Source organism: Sander vitreus, chromosome 13 (assembly GCF_031162955.1).
Source record: "Sander vitreus isolate 19-12246 chromosome 13, sanVit1, whole genome shotgun sequence".
NCBI classification, from domain to species: domain Eukaryota; kingdom Metazoa; phylum Chordata; class Actinopteri; order Perciformes; family Percidae; genus Sander; species Sander vitreus.
This window is the reverse complement of record NC_135867.1, coordinates 19,387,998-19,407,432: the sequence shown is the minus strand read 5'-3', so window position 1 is coordinate 19,407,432 and position 19,435 is coordinate 19,387,998. Positions and strand designations below refer to the sequence as shown.

General features: G+C 38.9%; 3 protein-coding genes across 3 annotated transcripts; 2 read left to right on the top strand and 1 right to left on the bottom strand.

The window, feature by feature from the left end:
- The first annotated feature begins 413 nt into the window (after nt 1-413).
- kcnk12l (potassium channel, subfamily K, member 12 like) lies at nt 414-1,884 on the top strand. Its single transcript, XM_078266622.1, has 2 exons — nt 414-759; nt 887-1,884. Exons 1-2 carry the CDS (start codon nt 414-416, stop codon nt 1,882-1,884), a joined length of 1,344 nt encoding a protein of 447 aa, XP_078122748.1.
- Nucleotides 1,885-2,959: 1,075 nt separating this feature from the next.
- On the bottom strand, nt 2,960-8,811 carry ppm1nb (protein phosphatase, Mg2+/Mn2+ dependent, 1Nb (putative)). Its single transcript, XM_078266566.1, has 6 exons — nt 8,099-8,811; nt 7,248-7,819; nt 5,358-5,475; nt 4,443-4,557; nt 4,288-4,351; nt 2,960-4,177 (listed from the first exon to the last, which is right to left on the bottom strand). Exons 1-6 carry the CDS (start codon nt 8,502-8,504, stop codon nt 4,160-4,162), a joined length of 1,293 nt encoding a protein of 430 aa, XP_078122692.1. The 5' UTR covers nt 8,505-8,811; the 3' UTR covers nt 2,960-4,159.
- Nucleotides 8,812-10,794: 1,983 nt separating this feature from the next.
- On the top strand, nt 10,795-17,223 carry rtn2b (reticulon 2b). Its single transcript, XM_078265290.1, has 7 exons — nt 10,795-10,807; nt 12,468-12,675; nt 12,871-13,009; nt 13,304-13,373; nt 16,740-16,786; nt 16,964-17,022; nt 17,112-17,223. The coding sequence occupies exons 1-7, from the start codon at nt 10,795-10,797 to the stop codon at nt 17,221-17,223; spliced, it is 648 nt and encodes a 215-aa protein (XP_078121416.1).
- Nucleotides 17,224-19,435: the final 2,212 nt, after the last annotated feature.

Genomic DNA, 19,435 nt, shown 5'->3' with positions numbered 1-19,435 from the left:
CGTAGCATGTTTTCAGTCAGATTTTTATGGTTGAAATAATTTTGTATCCATAAAGGGAAAAAAAATACAATAAAAAAAAGATATATATTGACATTGTTGTTACATACATAATAAATACAATACATAATATATCCTTTTTGTTTTCTCACAGGCTATTGTCTTCAGATGCGTAATTGTCCTCCTAAATGATTACAGCAGCAGAGTAACCTTCAAGAGATGTGCAGACTTTTAGCAGCAATTCTAGAGCCAAATGTTTTGCAGTATATTTAAACTAAAAGTGTTCTATATAGCCAGTGCCTGGATGTTGTGTGGCGGGTGATACATGTAACACATACTGTGAGTGTGTGACTTGGCAGCACTGGCGGAGGCGGTGCATGCTGTTGCAGTGGTGTATCTGTGCTGCTGCTGTGCTCATGGCTCAGAGGAGGGCTGCTGGTGGCTGCTGCTGCCCCAGGGCCCCCATGAATGAAGACAATGCCCGTTTCTGCCTCCTGGCTGGGCTCATCCTGCTGTACTTGTTGTGTGGGGCGGCCATCTTCTCAGCCCTGGAACACCCCTTTGAACTGCGTGCCCGCCGCCTCTGGAAACAGCAGCTGGACAACTTCACCCAGAGATACAGGGTCAACCTGGGTGCCCTGCACACTCTGCTGCGACAGTATGAGGAAGCAAATGGAGTTGGGATCAGAGTGGACACGCTTAGGCCCCGCTGGGACTTTTCTGGAGCCTTCTACTTTGTGGGCACAGTGGTCTCCACTATTGGTAAGCTTTAATGTTTTTTGGTTTTTCTTAGATGCTAAATTGAAAGTTAGACTAGGATTATTCTTATGGGATACCAACTCCCAAACATTGACCTTTTAACCTATTATTTTGTCTCTCGCTTTTCCAGGTTTTGGCATGACCACACCGGCGACCATAGCTGGAAAGATATTCTTAATCTTCTATGGTCTCATCGGCTGTGCTGCAACCATCCTCTTCTTTAACCTCTTCCTGGAGAGGATCATCACGATGTTAGCTTACATCATGCGCTGGTGTCATGAGCGTCGGCTAAGGTGTGCTGGAGTTGGGTTGGTGTCAAGCAGGGAGGAGTTGTCCGGTGAGGAGGACAGCCTGGAAGGCTGGAAACCATCAGTCTATTACGTGATGCTGATCCTGGGTGTTGCATCGGTTGTGATTGCGTGCAGTGCCTCCACTCTCTACAGCTCCATGGAGAACTGGAGCTACGTGGACTCCCTCTACTTCTGTTTTGTGGCCTTCAGCACCATAGGCTTCGGGGACCTGGTGAGCAGTCAGAGACAGCAGTATGAGTCTCAGGAGGCCTACCGGCTTGGGAACTGCCTTTTCATCTTAATGGGGGTGTGTTGTATCTACTCACTCTTTAATGTCATTTCTATTATCATCAAGCAAACTCTAACCTGGATCGTGGGTAAGCTGGTCTGCTCGGGGCGGCATCGGCCCTGCTCCTGCTCTAAAAATGGCTGCCGGTGGCTTTGCTGCCCCTGCCTGCAGAAAAAAAATCCCAACCGCCTGCGTCCGCCTGCACACCTCAGACAAAAACGCTTAAAATGCAACACCGTACAGCCCATGTCATCCCGCTGCCCTGCAGGAAAACACCTCTGCAGGGACGGCTCGGTAGAGACAGTGTGTGACAGTGAGACGGATGCAGGTGCAGTGGCCGTGGGCCGGCGTCTGTCAGGAGAGATGATCTCCGTCAATGAGTTCATGGTGTCCAATAGGGTGTCTCTGGCACTGCTGCAGAAGCAGCTGAGCGAAACAGCTCATCAGGGCCCACGGCAGAGCTACGGCCATCAAAATGGATTCTCTGGTGGTGTAGGGGCCTTGGCCATTATGAATAATCGCCTACAGGAAACCAGTGTGGATAGGTAGCACCACTGAGATGTCATTCTTGTAGTCATTGCTTTGAGCTCTCTATATTGGAGCCCTAATCCAACCTATTTCCTTACCGAGTGATTTAGAGAAAATCTATCGTCACTATGACAAAACCAAATTCTGAGAATATAATATTTTCCCTATAACTAGCATTTGTTCAGCAACTCTCTGAGCAATTTCAGTGGAAGTCTATGCAGATAATAGCAGACCTCCACCGTGGATTCTGGACATCAAATCATTTTTTACATTTTGTTCTGCGTAGAGAAAGAGAGCAGAAAGACGAATAGAATTCAAAGAATTCAACACCACTATGAAGAGGGGACTGATGTCCTGAAGTGATTGGCTCATTCGAAAGCAATCAGATGAAAGAAGCAGTGAAGGACCACTTACAGGGGACTGCTGATTTAAGAGTGCTGCACATGTCCCCTGAGCTCCTCAATAAATATGGTTGAATGTGAGGTGGTAGTCAGTATTAGTGAACATACAGACCTAAACACAATATCTTCAGTCTCCTCAGATAATTAGCTGTATATATAAAACATTTGAAATGTGATTTGTATTCAAACAGAGCGCCGTAGACGCACTACAGGAGCGCACAAGCACAGAGTAAGAGACATTTTAATTTGTTGATTCTTCACAAGTTGCCCATCTTGTTTCATCAATTCATGTCATTGAAATTCATAGTAATCATGAAAGAGCGCTGAGATCCAGGGTTTTCAATATAGCACATCTAATCAAACGTGGCCCGTAGAGGACGTCCTTACGTAAATAAGTGCTATACAGATAGTCGCAGGATCACATCAACAGAGCGGTGAGCAAGATTCAGGCTCTCCTTGGCGAGCTGGAGGAGATCCTTTACTATGCAAGAAAACCCATTCTCATCCATTATGTGATGGTATGTATCTTCTATAGGTTTTCATCAGTGCTTGAGATGATGTGCGAGGAGAAAAGCTTCCTCCTTGGAGACAAAATCATCCATTTTCTTCTAGTGGTCACGCTTGACGAATTGTCTTCACTGTTACTCATTTCTTTCGTGAGTTATTGTGGGAAAAAAATACTGCAGGTCGCAAGTCAAATATTCTTTATTTAGGTTTAAAACAGTGATGACTCTTAACATGTAATATTACTACTGAAAAAATACAACAATGCAGTATATGATGCAGATTAAATGACCCATCCTGAAACTGACCAGTTCTTATGCTGTTTGTTTTATCACTATATAAAAAATGAATAAGGCAGCACAGTACATATCATTAAACTTAGGAGAAAAAACACATTTCACATACACTGTATTGAATAAAATGTTTAGAAATATGGTTAATATATCGAAGGAATTGCAAAAAACTGTGTACACACAACTTATTCATGTAAAATCAATTTTAATTGGTAAGTAAATAAAGATTTTAGGGTATTTGACCAATTATTGGATACTTTTAGTTTTAGTTTAGATTTTTTGGTCACAATCAAACTGCAACATGCTATAATGATGCTTTTCATTATTTTTGATAATCATTTATTAAATTATTTTAACAAATATCTAATTTTCCAAACAATCACTTCAGCCAAGTGGATCCTATTCTACATGTTTAAAAAGATAACACCTCTTCAAAAGGAGTTTAGATTATGTGTGAAATTTAGTTTTTCTTGACTAAGCGTGTGTTGAGATTTTATTAGTAGAATTAAAAATTTATTTTAGTGGTTTTTTTTGCCTTTCACGTTCTGCATAGCCACTAGCACTGTTAGCATTTCCTGTTAAAACAAATGGATAAATGTTAGCTGCAAGCCAGCCTTTGGCTAACATTTTTCCTTCCTGGAAAGGAAAGGCAAACGGAAATTCTTAAAAATTATCATTTTATTATATCTATTCTTAAATCTTTAAAATACAACTCTACATATGTATGTTCCTTATTTTATCCAATGAAAATGTACAATGTCACAGCTGGTTGTTATTCAGTTTTACAGACATTTGAAATGATAATCTGTATCTTCTGTTCACTGAATATGAGGCAGAGGTTTGTTGCTGGATCAGTGTCTCTGAGTACGTTTTACAAAATGTCCTTCTTGTATAAATATAAAATGTGTCAGGCTTTATTAGATCTCTTTTTGCATTGTATTTGTTATGACAAGATGCTGTATGCTAGTATGATGTAAACAAACACCCCTGTCTGTTCATCCTCTCTGTTTTTGTCAAAGTGCACACATGAAGAAAATTGTTTTAATATTGGCATTAATTACATCCCCTCCATGGATGGTTGGAGACCAGCCGGGCCACTCAGGAGCCTCCCATGCCCTGAACAGATAGGTAATGGGAGAAACAAATGGTGAATGTACTGTGCATAGTGAAGGAAATAACATGTCTTCTGATGGTTAGAATGGGACAGATGTATAGTTTGTACTCACATTTGGTAGTGTGGGCTTGTGAGTCTCTCTTTGTTGATAGTAAGCTGAAATAATGCAGTTCCTTCTGCAAAACACAGAAGTAACAATGTGTAATTTCACAATACAGGGTATATAGGTGCACCCACAAATACACAAACTACATTTGCGTCTCTTACTTGCTCTGTATACCTCCACCTGGTGGTAATCCAGGGATGACAGTGGATGCAAGGACTGTGAGGACAGACAGCAGGTCAGGTTCCTCCCCTCTGGCACACAGTTCATCATAAATCTCTGACAGTTATTTAAACAAAAACAGAGAAAAAAAACATAAGCACATTTGGAAAGTTTCGTACAATTCTTTCAATTCTTTCTTTCGTTTTCCATTCAGGTTAAAGAATAAGACTTTAATTATTGTCAACAAACTGTCAACCATGAAAAGACCAAAACCAACAATGTGTTTTTAAAGGGGATAATCTGTCAGCAGGGCACTGTAGATTTTAGCAAAGATTATTCAAACAGGGATAAATAGTGCATTTATTGGGGACTATTTTCAGCTGCGGATTAAAAAAGATTTGGTGTTCTAGTGAGTATTTGCCACATAAGGACAATACACTGTATGATCGACTCAAAATAAACTATAGTACCAATGTTCGTGGCTCACTGATGTGTTTTTGGCAATAATGGAGCTCTATGGCAGAAAGCAATATATATCAGGCTATGGCAAAACAGACAATACTTGTTATTGTCAGTAAGATCAATTCATTGGTCATTTTGGTCTTTTCATGGGTTTTTTGAGTACAACAAGAAACAAATATAATATCACAACCTTATACTTATACTTGAAATGGTAAGAGAGGTATTGATTTGCATTAAATAAATTGTTAGAGCTGTGCAGCCCCCATGTGGTTGTCTGGCCTCATAAACCAGGACAAGTACAGAAGAGTCAATGTGCTTCATCTGAAAACCATAAACCCCAAGAAATCTGAAAAGTGTCAGGACATTAAACCATGACCAAACAAGGTCTCCGAGTGCCTTATACGACGCTATACGTTGCCTACTGCACACCCTGTCTATCATTATAACCCACGCACCTGCTACTTTAGACTCCAGCAGGTCCTCCAGCTCAGCCTCCTGGTGTAATGCCTCTGCTGACAGCTGGGGGGCTCCAGGGAAGCACAGCAGGATGATGCTGATGTTGTCCAAGCTGCCCTGCAGAGCGAAAAATGGCATCAGCGAAAGTGAGTAATGTTGGCTGACCTTACAAAAGTCAACATATGAAACATTATAACATCCTAGGTGAACGGTTTTAGAGATATATAATTTTCACCCCAAAGTCACCTCACAGATCAGGGTGAAGCAGGGAAATGTCAATGAAGCATGAGAGAAGCTGTGACATTTTGAGGTCATTGTGCATATCCAAGCTGAAGCCCTGTTACATAACAGAGTGACATGATGGACATGATGTCCAAACAGAGTGCAGCATGGATGTTAGTATGTGCACATGTGGTCCATGTTTATCCTGATGTGTTTCTTTGACTATTAATACAAGATAGACAATAATCTTAATTTATATTATTAATTACCTTGCGGTTCTGTGAACCTTGTTTTTAAATAGGGGATGACTTTATAGAGGGGATTTGTTTCACTTAACTAAGGTAAAGGATATGCATCAAATAACTTATGGGGGCATTTTAACAAAATAAAGCTTTTCTAACAAAATAACGCTTTTCTGCTGAATAGCTTTATTGGGTTTCCCCTAATAATTCCCTTATTCTACAGATGAGTTACTGTATAGTGAAAAAATATCCTTCACTAAACACCCTGAAATCCAGCAGCTATAATATGAGTGGATCTGGCTGTAGTGGAATAATTATTCTCCCTCATTGGTATGAAATTATTCTTTATGTATAAGGACGGTATGACTATAAATGATATGTTTTTGAACATCAACCTTCAATCGTCTGATACTCAGAGTGAGAGTGGCTGAAATGAGTCCTCATAGGAACCCAAAATTATCCCATCTAACCAGTTCTGACACCCCTGCAGTCTATTTTAAGGGGGTCTGTCACACTATTATACGAACAGCAGCCACAGTGTAAACGAGACAGAACCAAAGCTCTAGCAGAAGTCAGAGCCATTTTACAATTTTTTCATTGTTATTGGGTTCACTTTTAGACCTTCCATATGGGCACGGACGTATTTAAAGTGACATTACAAAGAATTATCACTTGATTCTGCAGTTAACCTCCCCTATACAGAGTAATTTAGCATCTTTCAGATCATTTGTATGGTATATGGCATTGTGTGTATTTATTATATTTTCTACTTGTCAGAACTAATCCTCGTGCTTTTGAATTGCCCCAGGGGATAAATAAAGTTATCTGATTTTAATTTAATTGTTTTGTTTTCTGGCACACAACTTTACAGTTTTGGTTCATTCTCACTGCTCTTATCTTTCTAAACAAATCATGGCATTCAATACTGTTTGTAGAAATATATAACCAGATCAAAAAGTCTTCAGAACATTTATATTCACAAGAAAAATAAGGTCCACTTGTCTAATCAAAGCTGTTGGATAGAAAAGTTGGTGTGACTGGTGTGAGCGTGTTGCAAGTCTTAGTGGAAGTCATAAAGAAGATTGATCGTGATTGATTTGGTGTGTGTACTATCAAACAAATAGAAAACTTCCCCAAGTTACCTTCATAAAGCTGGGCTCTTTTCTCAAAAGCTGGAATGACCCCGGCAGTTTTTAGATCAAGCTAAATCAATTTAACACAGTCACAGTTTAAGGGATTATGTCATAACATAAAATCCACTGCCTATTAAAAATGATGTAACACAGTTTCACAGTGACATTGTGTTTTGTATTCATAACACGTTAAAAGGATTTGCCAGTTAAACTACCAAACATGTAGAAGGGCCCTAAAAGGGACTAAGATAACATTCAAACAAGGTCAAGGTTTTAAGCAGCAGGTTCTGACCTTATAGAGACAGAGGTCTATGACTTGAGTGCAGACGTCCCTCAGGTCAGTGCAGACACGCAGCCTGTTGTGGATGAAGGCGCACAGCTCCTCGTTGCTGATGGTGTCCCACACCCCGTCGCAGGCGAGCACTAGGAACTCATCAGCTGGTGAGCGCTCCACCACACACACCTCTGGCTCTGGTGACACCATCTGCTGGGTGGGCGTCCGGTTCTCTGCTCCCTTGTAGCTGAAGTCCCCCAGAGCACGGGACACTGCCAGGGAGCCGTTGATCCGTTGGATGGACACAGAGCCGCCTGCACTCTCAATGCGCTCTTTCTCCAGAGGGTTGTAAGGTTTGTGGTCCTCAGTGGAGAAGCAAACCTGGCCAGACCGGCACAGCACGGCCCTCGAGTCACCACAGTTGGCGAAGTAGATGTAATACGGTGAGATGAGAGTGGCCACCACAGTGGTACCACCCCTCTCCCAGCCTTCTCGACGTGTCACAGAGAGCAGGTGCTTGTCTGTCTGCAGGAAGCCCTCGATGATGGCTCCTTTCACCCTTTCAGGGTCGTCCTCTGATCTCATCCCACCTGTGTGCACCAACAGATATAATGCTGGAATACTTTGTGTACAGCATAACAAACATCATTACATAGAATAGGATAGATATTTGCAGAATCCAATGAGAAATGATAACAGGGAAAAATCATCTCCCTTTCACTGTAATAAGAGCCTTTTCTCCAGGAAAGAAACTGTTTCAAGATCAGAATATCTTAAACATAGCTGAGCATCATTACAATAGCATCATACCACACCACTTATTAAATCTTTTTAATTCATTCATGCATTTTCAGTTGCATATCTTTCACCTGTGGCCAGGATCTGACCCAGAAGGTGCTGGGAGCAGTACTGTGCCACTGAGCTGCCTGCATGACCATCGAACACAGCGAAGAAGCTCCAGTCGGCCAGCTCCCCACCCAGCTGTGGCACACAGTTATGGAAGTCCTCCATGTTGGCCCTCCAGCCCTGCATGCTTCCCAGGGTGTATGTGAGGCCCCAGCGGGCACAGCCCTCCTCAGTTAGCTTGTCCAGGACCGGCCGGTCCAGGTAGGGGCTGGGGATGACCTCCTCCCTCTCCCCATCCCCTGGCTGCTCTCCCTCTGCTGCTCCTCCACGGCCCCCTTTGAAGAAAGAGCTGACCCTCTTCTCTGTCTCTTTCACCAGCTGCCGCATAAACGCAGGCATCTCCACGCTGCCCTTCCTGGCTGTCCTCATGGCTCTTATGCACAGCTGATGTGAGTGGACTCTTCTTTTATCCCTGGCCGGTGATTGTGGCTGGGCCTGTTGCTGGGCCTGTGCAGTGTCTGCGTAGCCCTGCTGCTCCAGGGCTCAGAGCATGGCTGGCTGAGCTGATAGATGTTCTCAGTGCTGGCTGCTCACCCTCCTCTCCCTGCTCATCTCCTTGCTCTCTTCTTTCCTCTCTGGAGACCTCACTGATCAGCGCCTTTTCCTCCACTCATCATTCCTCTCCTCCTTGTTTTGTCTCTCCTCTGTGCTACTGTGATTTCAACCTTCTTTCTTGTTTTTGGCTCTTCCCTCTTTCACCAGCTCTCCCCTTGTTATTTTCCCTGCCTCCGCTGTGACTGGCTGGCTATTTTTGTGCTCCAATCCCTGCTTAGTTTGCCTCGCCACAGTCATGTTTGAGCTCCCCCTCTCTCACCGTCCTCCTATCAGTAGCTCTGCCCCTCCCACATGTTTGGTAATCTCAGTTTTTGATCGGTTCGGATTATGGGCTGCCTCTGCTGTGGATTACAGGACTGTCAGCCATTTAGCACACAGTGTGTTACTGACAGTGGGAAGAAGAGGTTTATTTTCAATATGCACACAGATGCTTTAAACTGATATTTCACTTGTATACACTAAACACGGTGCATGTACTGTACCTCTGCAGGGATCATGACTCCACCAACTAAAAACAGAAATCCAAGCCTAATTTATTCTTTAATTATGAGTCAGATTGGACTCAAGGTTGGACTGTTTTTGTATCTACATCTACAATGTCTGCAATGTAATACAAATATTATCATGTGCACCAAACTTGGATTATGTTTGTATTATTTATTTTTTGCAGTTCCTATTTTATTTATTTTTTTGTGATTGATATTATTTAAGAAAACCCAAGACTTTGTACTAAAACATTCTATCAAAATCTTTGTAAATGATCAATCAAAATCAATAACAAATAAAGGGGCAAAAATTGTGGCATGGCTGTTCATTTTATTGTGAAGAAGCAGAAATGTGATTTTGGATTTGTTTTGATTATGCATGTAACCACAACATGACTTACAGCTGTTTTGTTTGGCACCATACCCCAAATAACTGCTTAAATCTGTCGAGTCAGCCAGGATGACATCACCTCTCTCTGTAATTCTCCACATTCTTTGATTTTGGGGCTGACACTCTGCCAGTCCTGCTACTGTGCCCATGCAGGAAAGGGCACATCTAATTAAACTCACTCCTCATGGTGGTGTTAAAGCAACTTGTTGCAAAGGTTCACACAATAGAAACAAAAAAATGTTGTGCTTCAAATGCCCGGGAGATATAAGAACATGGTACACATCTGAAAAATAAAAGTGTTATTTTGCATGGCTAAAATAAGCAGAACAATATCTTTATTTACAGCTGCAAAATGTGCTGTTAGACAGCTGTCCATGAATTTGAGCAGCCACGTCATTCTGAAGCAACATTATTAATCTAGAGGAATTTTGGCAAACCAATATGAAGGACATGCAATAACAGTACACATATAGTGCTTATAAATATCCTCTACAATAGTCTGTACCATACAGTATATATTCTACCTGTAATAATAAGATGGATATACTATAATTTTCAGTAGACATGGTAACAGCTGCTTCTAAGATAACTGCTGAAAGCAAATTAAAGAATGAATCAATAGCTTAACTATTAGATGGGAGTTATAGTGTTGCATTGCAGGAGCTGAAATGAAAAGCTATATCATTCTCACATAATGAACTCTGCAGAGAAAAATGTCTGCGTATCTTTGTGGGATGCATTTAAAATGTGATAAGTGAAGCATCTCAATCATTTTTCTATTAGAGTATGCTGTGTTATTGATTCACGCTCTATTGTAAAGTAATTAGTTTGTCATGAATGCTAGAGGAGATAGCAGCCTACTGATACTTGGTTGTGTTCTTATTGATCCTGGCTGGTGATCAATTTTACATGAAAAGCTTTTTTTCACTAACGTGGCTGCATGTGAAGGCCTCTGGGTGCAGGTCGGCCACCAACTGGCTGAGGTACCATGAGAGTCTCTGGGAGCTAAGGGACATGTACATGCGGATATCTCAGGTTCCCAATTTCAGTGTGTGTGTGTGTGTGTGTGTGTGTCTGAATCCAAACAGGGGGTATCCAATACAGGATAAAATTAGGCCAGCCAGGCCTTATATTGCTGACAGAGCTGGGGAGGCCAAAAAAAGCCTGGAGTGCGAGCCAACACTGGAAGCACAAGGAAGAGAGGAAAGCAAGCAGGATCATCGCTGAAATGGCCACCAAACGTAAGGAAATAAATGGCGACAGCTTAAAGTTTACTGAATCAGAGCAGACAGGGATCTGGTCAGAGTCCAGCTGTCAGGTGGAGGAAGAAGAGGTTATTTTTACCCCTTTGCTGAGCAGGTGTGAATACAGACAGGATGACCAGTCAAATACTGCATGTCGTTCATTTGGAGGACAGATGGGCCTTAACTAAATGAGACCCTATCGCTGATTGAATGTTGTTTGTTTGTTTCATTTGTAAAGGTCCAAATTGTCCCATAAGAATAGAAGACCGATAAGTGTTTTCTTGTCAGGGCTATTTTCTTTAGATGATATTTTTATTTAAAAAAAAAAAAAATGTTATTAGGAGGGTATGGTTATACTATGCTTGGGCAATGACTTCATACAGTAGGTGTAACAGCACAAGTATGAGTGTCTCCGTTTCTACCCCTCCAGCTTTTTGTCCAAATTTACCATTAAAAAAATGAATCTGAAAAAGGTTCACCGAACCTATATATTTCTCTGGAAATCTGATTATGAAAATGGGTTGCTAGTCTAGTTACGTGTGTGTTAATGCATGTCTCAGTTGCTTGTAAATGGTCTTTTGGAAGACAAGTTGTTGTGTGTATCTCTGTGTGTGTTCATGTTTGGTGTAAGACTCCTGTTTGGTGTTTGTTTTAATCAGATAATTACCTTGAGATTAACACTGCAGCTAGGAGGTTTATTTGAAGATGTTTGAAGATCTAATATCATACTGTGACTCACGGTATGATAATTCCTTAATTTATTATTCATTTAGAAATATGGTTATTAAAAGCAACGCATTCATGCAGATGCATCTTTTATCCTAAAATATCTTCTTTTTTGGCAAGAAAAAAGATGAACAAAATCATAATAATAATAATACATTTTATTTATGGGCGCCTTTCATAGCACTCAAGGACAACTTACAGTTAAAACAAGCAAAAATACAGATAAACAGGCAAATATAATTAAATAAACAAAAACACATTTAAAAGATTGAGATAGAAAATTAAAGGAAAGCCACAAAAGCATTTTTTTTCTTGCAACATAGCCAAATAGACAACATGTATTTTAGGAGTTAGAATCACATGCACTCACTGTTTTTTCAAGTGGTGTCACTTTCATAGAATTTTGGTAGTACTGAACTATTTGAAACAAAGTCTGAGTCTCTTTTTAAAACTCACACCAACAGGGTTGTGTGATCTACCATTCAAATGCAGATCCAAAAAACAATACAGTGACAGTGCTTCTCCAGACACTGCTTTCATCACTACCAGGCAGCTTTACACTTTTTCATCTCCACTGCAATTCAGTTAACTTCTCTTCACCCTTCTGTAATCTATCTGTAAGTGCTACAAGGAGTACGAGGAGTTATCAAGTCAGTGCAAAAAGCACTGACTGAAAAAGCAAGCAAGAAACAAAACATTCCTTCACTGGTGATGCACAATAAAACCTTGAGATGATCGCTTATCACACAAGTTGTCACCAAAATAAAAACACCTAAGCATCTATTTGATTACTATATTTAAAAAACAAAATGGAGTATCTTATCTAACTGATCAAGGCCTTACTGAGTATGTAATAGAAGATGATCTACAAACTTCATATTTCTGTCAACCATACATTCACACTGGCATCTTCTGTTTCTAACGTGTACAGTTGTGGATCTGGTGTATTGGCGGAAAATGAGGAGGACCGGTGTGGTGTTCACGGGGCTGGTGATCAGTCTGGCCAGTCTGTTCCAGCTCAGTGCCATCACCGTGCTGTCCCACATCTGTCTGGGTGTCATGAGTGTCACCTTCACCCTCCGTCTTTACTATAAACTGCTGGAGCTGCTGCGCTGGAACCCTGGGGTCCACCCCTTTCAGTAAGTCTGTCAATGTGTATTCAGACCTCATTTGTGTGTTTTTCCAACTTCAAGCCCACACTGATTGCTGCTGCGCTGCTCTCTATAGGTCGATAATTTCAATCACGTTGCACTTGTGGCTAAATATAGGGCTTTGATTGTTTTCAGCATTACTTCAGCATTTGTGTTGTTAAAGGCCTGTGTCTCTGCCCCCAGGTCGTATCTGGATAACGACAGCTCATTGACAGATAAGGAGACGGTGATGCTGGTAGAGGAGGTGGTGCTGCTGATCGCATTTGCCTTCACAGAGATCAAACGCCTGCTTTTCATCGAGAGCATGATCGACTCTATTAAGGTCTGAGTGTGATGATACAATAATGACAGATGATGTATGAACACAGACTGATTCATGAAACTTAAAAAAGTGAAAGAATAAAAGGTAGGCAGGTAGTGTATTGTCAACTTGTATGCGCATGTGTCTGTGAGAAGTTTCCCAAAGTTTTAAATCAACTTCTCAGAGCTGCATGGGCGTATTGATTCTCAGTGGGATCTGCAGTACAATCAACCCCTTCACATTACAGGGACTCATTTGTTAATACAGTATTATTGCATCAACTTAACAATCACGTTATTTTCTGCTGTTCCTCAGTTTGTTGTGCTCCTGTATCTGCTGACCTATGTCGGTGTTGTAACCAGCGGACTAACTCTGGTGATAACTGGTGAGTTCTTCATCCAGAGTTCTATTCTGCCACCTCTATGATTAAGGTCTGGTTATGTTTAGGCAAACCAAAACTACTCAGTAAAAGTTAGGGAAATATCATAGACATGTTTTAAAATAGACCAACTTTGACAAGATAGAGGACACAAAGTGAAAAGTCTCCTGTTTCAAAGTCAAAGATGCTGAAGAGAACGTAATTGTGTGAATGCTAATTCAGCAGCATTCAAAGTATTGTTATAAGATTCTTTATTACTTAATCTGTACGGTTTTGGGTTGCCTACCACTACTGCATATTTTCAGCTACAAAAGCTATTCAAAAATCAAAATGTTCAGCTCTTTAAGGACATTTATGCTTGTATTTTTCAACTATTTATACTTATTAAATAAATATTAAGCTTTGTTCATTATTTATTTTATACGTTGAAAGTCAATGGAGCAATATTCATCTTCAGGCATCTTTTAATTTGAAATGCTACAATACTACGCTATGCTACTATACTATGACTTTTTTCGACATACTGTAATATAATTTTACCATACTATGACTTTTTCACGACTTTTATTTATATTCTATACCATGACTTTTTTTAGACATACTATACTATGACTTTTTTGACATACTATACTATGACTATGACTTTTATGACATACTGTTACTTTTTCATGATTTTTTTCAACATACTATACCATGACTCTTTTCGACATACTATACTATGACTTTTTTATGAAAAAATAAACAAAGTGAAAGAGACGAATATGCCAAAAACATAAACTTCTGTGTCAGGTCAGTAGCTTAGGGTGATAAGAGAATCATTGTAAGACAGGAGGTTGAGTCTTAACATCCTATATATTTCAGGAAATTTTGAGGTCCGATACCCTTAGTGAAAGAGACAAATGTTTCAAAAACATAGCTTTTGTGTCATGTCAGATAGCTTGGAGGGATAAGAAAATGATAATAAGACAGAAGGTTGAGTGTTTGAATCCTATATGTTTCATTAAGTTTTGAGGTCCTACATACTAAGTGAAAGAGACAAATGACAAAAAAATACACATGTGACACACATGTATTTTTTTGTCATTTGTCTCTAGCTTAGGGTGAAAAGTGAATGATTGGAAGACAGAAGGGTGAGTGTTCAAATCCTCTATGGTGCTATTAGTTTGAAGACCTACATTACAGGAATAAAGAGTACAAATAGACTAAGAAAAAAGTGATCACTTTTTAAAAATACTATGCTATAAACTAAGTGAAAGAGACAAATATGCCAAAAACATATACTCGGAGAATAATTGGAAAATAGAAGGTTGTGTGTTCAAATCTTAAATGTTTGAGGAAGTTTTGAGGTCCAATATACTATCTATCATCATCATATACTAAGTGAAAGAGACAAATATGCCAAAATCATGAACCTTTTTGTCTGGTTAGATATCTTAGACTGATAAGAGAGTGATTGGAAGACAGAAGGTTCATTGTTTAAATCCTCTATATTTCATTAAGTTCTGAGGTCAAATATACTAAGTCAAAGAGACAAATATGCCAAAAACATAAACTTCTGTGTTAGGTCAGTTAGCTTAGAGTGATAAGAGCATGATTGTAAGATAGAATGTTGATTGTTTGAATCCTACGTTTCATTAAGTTTTGAGGTCCTGTATACTAAGTGAAAGAGACAAATGACGAAAAAAGTGTGTCAGGTCAGATAGCTTAGGGTGAAAAGTGAATGATTGGAAGACAGAAGGGTGAGTGGTCAAATCCTCTATGGTGCTATTAGTTTGAAGACCTACATTACAGGAATAAAGAGTACAAATAGACTAAGAAAAAACTTGAGTTCATGTCAGTCTCTCTTATCACTTATTTTGACAATGGACTATGGCATTTTTTATCAGTTTTTTTGACATACTACACTATGGCTTTTTTCGACATAATATACTATGGCTTTTTTCACTTTTTTCGACTTACTATACTATGACTTTTTTTAAACTTTTTTTCGACATACTATGCTATGGATTATTTCAACATACTATACTATGACTTTTTATCACTTTCTTCGACATACTATACTATGGCTTTTTCATCACTTTTTTAACATACTATACTATAACTTCTTTTTGACATACTATACTATGGATTATTTTGACAATCTATACTATGGCTTTTTTATCACTTTTTTTGTCATTATATACTCTTTTTTTTCTCTTTTTTTCTACATACTACACTTTGGCTTTTTTCGACATGCTATACTATGACTTTTTCATCACTTTTTTCAACATACTATACTGTGGCTTTCTTATCACTTTTTTCGACATATCATACTATGACATTTTATCGCTTTTTCTGACATACTATAATATGGCTTTTTTCACTTTTTCGACAAACTATACTATGGCATTTTTTCACATTTTTTTTCAACATGCTATATTATGACTTTTTATGACTTTTTTGACATACTATATTACGACTTATATCACTTTGTTCAATATACTATACTATGGCTCTTTTACTTTTTTTGACGTATGACTTTTTTTTGACATACTATACAAAGGCATATTTTGACATACTATATGGCTTTTTATTCACTTTTTTCAACATACTATACTTTGACTTTTTCACTTTTTTTACATGCTATACTATGACTTTTTCACTTTTTTCGACATTCTATACCATGGCTTTTTTCAGTTTTTTCGACATACTATACCATGGAGTTTTTTGATATACTATACTATGACTTTTTTCATTTTTTCTCGAACATAATATACTACAGTGTATGGTTTATTTCAACATACTATTCTATGGCTTTTTCATCACTTTTTTCAACATGGCATTTTTTCTCTTTTTTCAACATACTAAATTATGATTTTGTATTACTTTTTTCGACATACTAGACAATGGCTTTTTCACTTTTTTCGACATACTATACTTTTACTTTTTATCACTTTTTTCGACATGCTATTTTATGGCTTATTTCGACATACTATACTATGACTTTTTCACTTTTTCCGACATATTGTACTATGGCTTTTTAATGATTTTTATCATTATAAAACACATAATTACACATAATATACTATGACAATTTTCGACATACTATACTATGACTTTTATATGACTTTTCACAAGAACCTTGAGTTTTTTCCATTTGGATGAATACATTATTGATATTTTTCTACATTTCAATGAAATCCATACTAATTGAAACATTTCCACTTTTCTAACTATTGTCACTACTTCAACTTCTTCTTTTTACGCAATCATGCCAGTAATCCAGTTTAGCAATTTAGCTTTTCAGCATTCACAAGCATTTTGTAGATCACAAATTAAAATAAACCTGTACCATATTACTGAAATCATTCCTCATTTGTCTTTGTTTAACAGCTGTGATCGTTATATTCTCCCTTCCTCTGTTGTACAAAAAGCAGCAGGTGAGAGTATCAATAATTTTTTTCAATCAAAATACTTCACTAAACTGCAACACAAAAAGAGAAATGATAAACTAGTAATATATATAATGAAATGAAATGACTTCTCTGACCAAAGAAATAAAAGTAAGATACAGAAATGCTTTGAATGCACTGACCTGCGTGTGATTTTGGTGACAGATGCGGATAAGGAGGATGGTTAGAGCGGTCAACGCTTTTGTAAAGAGAATCAAAAACCTGTAAGTAACCTGCTCTTTGTATAATGTTATTTTATGTGCTCAACAAAATATGACTATCTTGTTTTTGTGATGCCCCTGTTTTGTTGCAGGTGCCTCAGTCTGCATGATTCAATGAGACCCTCTCCTGCCCCTGCACCCGCCCCAAAACCTGCACCCACAGCTGCACCTGCCGCCAATAAACAGAAAGCCAAGTCAAAGTAACTTGTTGGTTGCATGTTGGAAGCACCCAGGATTAAGAATTTGGAAAATGTTGGAATGGTACATCCTCTGTGGGGCTGCTTTGAGGGGCAGTTCATTTCCATTTCTCCACCATAATGCTTGTTTATGGGAGATTTTATTGATCCTGACAGCTAAAACAAAGCTGCCATTCACGCACGGAGAAAGAGTGGAAGTGTATGAGGAGAGAATTTTATTTACTGAGTTGCTTTTTGTGAGCAGCGTTTAATATAACCAGTTCACACAGTCATCTACTCCAAGCAGGGACAGAATATCACTGTTTTTTTCCTTTGATAACAGGTCTATTTTTAGCTCACAACCAGTGAGCACCATGTTCCTGTTGAGCTGCAGAATTATTCATAGCAAAGCAGTGAAGCATTATTGCTGCATTCATTATGTAGCATCATATATTGTTAGCTGGATAGAATAAATCTGACATGAACATCCCCTGCAATTAATTAACATTAATGGCTTTGCGCTTACAATGTTTAAGTATTAGCAAAAGCTTTTAAGCAGCAACACCTTACAACTTTTAAGAGACTTACATGAGAAATAATGAGAACATTGTCCTCTGCTTGTCATGCTTATTGCATTTAATCAGGTACAAACACTGACTTCCTGCTGTTGCAGTAGTTTGGTGATTAAAGGTACAAAGTGCATCAACAAAATAACTCTTAACAAGTGAGAATCTCTCCAGGAGTTACTCCAGCTGTCCTGCAGTAACTCCAACTAAAATTGGACTGATTAATAGGACAAAAAGACACCACTTTAGGGCACAATACAGCAGCATTTTTTACTTTGCAGATAAGACAACTTTATTGCTGCTCTTATGTTTAAACTTCTGGTTTCAGGGCAACAGAAACAAGCTGTGAACAACGTTGAAACACTATCACTCTCTGTGTCTGCCAAATTAATATGTCCAATATGTTCTCCTTTTTCAGCTCTGGTTTGCTTACCCCTGACTCCTTATTAACAGAATACTTGAGTGAACATAAACTACAAGCACATTAAAATGTTTAAAGCTGCATTAATTAACTTTTTTTCTGGGGGGAGTAGAACAAGCTGTAAACGTAACACTTTTTACATAACCAGCAGACACAGAACCAACAAGTCCTCCAACCCATACGACCATATATTGTTTGTTCCTACCCTCTAACCCTACCCTACGTTTTAACACCAACCTAACCATAACCCTAAATTAGTGCCCCTAGCGGTGGCAGGAGATCAAACATCCTCGTACCTAAACATAACAGTTGCAGTTCTAAACACGTTGTTAACCTTGTGAAATGTTGCAGTTCAATTAGATTTAGGCAACAAAACTACTTGGTTAGGTTTAGGAAAGGATTATGGTTTGGGTTAACGTAAATATGTTTGTGACATATTTTCAGTTAAGTAGGAAAGTAACTTAAGTAGGCTACGTAACTTAACTTATGTATGTAACATAACTTACGTTGACTTTTGGTTTCATACAGGACCTTTACCTCCTAGGTAAAGGTCCTGTATTTCTTTGACCAACCCATCCATCCACCCCAACCTCCTCCCTATGTGGACTCGCTCTTTACACTATCCCCTGCCTTCATCCTTTGCTCACGTCAAAATTACTACGGCCACTAAAGGTCGCTGCCACAATAAATGTGAATATGGGTCGTAATAATCTGCTTGTACAAACAATCTATGGGGTCGTTTTTGGGTGGAGGACACAGAACACAGAACAATGTTAGTATTAATTTGTTGATGTTTTTCTGGCCACCTGACAATTGTTAGTATAATATTCACTCTCCCTCAACAAGGGAAATTTGTGGTTCTATGGCCACTAAATGCTCCATTATGTTAGTCGCTAACTTTGTCTGACATTTGGTGCTGAGCATGTAGTGTACGATGGGTTTTTAAAGCTAAAAACAGATGCGCTGTGTGTGTGCTGCGTCCGAAAATAGTGAACCAAATCACTCAAGTTGCGGGCAGGAAAACCAAAACTATGAGCTAACTAAGATGCTAAAATGCTATAACTAATTATCATGATGACACACCACCTGCACCCTATTGCAGCTGCATAATTGTGTGTGAACCGGTTGCACCATTACCTGCCTTCAGAGGACATTTCAGTAGATAAAACTACAATCTACATATTTAATACCGTTTGTAAAATATTTATTGTCATCATCAGACATTAGAAAAAAATCCAGTTACTTAAATAAAG

Coding starts and splice junctions, on each gene's coding strand:
- kcnk12l (XM_078266622.1), top strand. CDS start 414: ATGGCTCAGAGGAGGGCTGCTGGTGGCTGCTGCTGCCCCAGGGCCCCC. Junction 760..886: donor CACAGTGGTCTCCACTATTG/GTAAGCTTTAAT, acceptor TCGCTTTTCCAG/GTTTTGGCATGACCACACCG.
- ppm1nb (XM_078266566.1), bottom strand. CDS start 8,504: ATGAGGACAGCCAGGAAGGGCAGCGTGGAGATGCCTGCGTTTATGCGG. Junction 5,476..7,247: donor TAGACCTCTGTCTCTATAAG/GTCAGAACCTGC, acceptor TTCGCTCTGCAG/GGCAGCTTGGACAACATCAG. Junction 4,352..4,442: donor GGTGGAGGTATACAGAGCAA/GTAAGAGACGCA, acceptor TGTGTTTTGCAG/AAGGAACTGCATTATTTCAG.
- rtn2b (XM_078265290.1), top strand. Junction 12,676..12,870: donor CCTGGGGTCCACCCCTTTCA/GTAAGTCTGTCA, acceptor CTCTGCCCCCAG/GTCGTATCTGGATAACGACA. Junction 17,023..17,111: donor GTAAAGAGAATCAAAAACCT/GTAAGTAACCTG, acceptor GTTTTGTTGCAG/GTGCCTCAGTCTGCATGATT.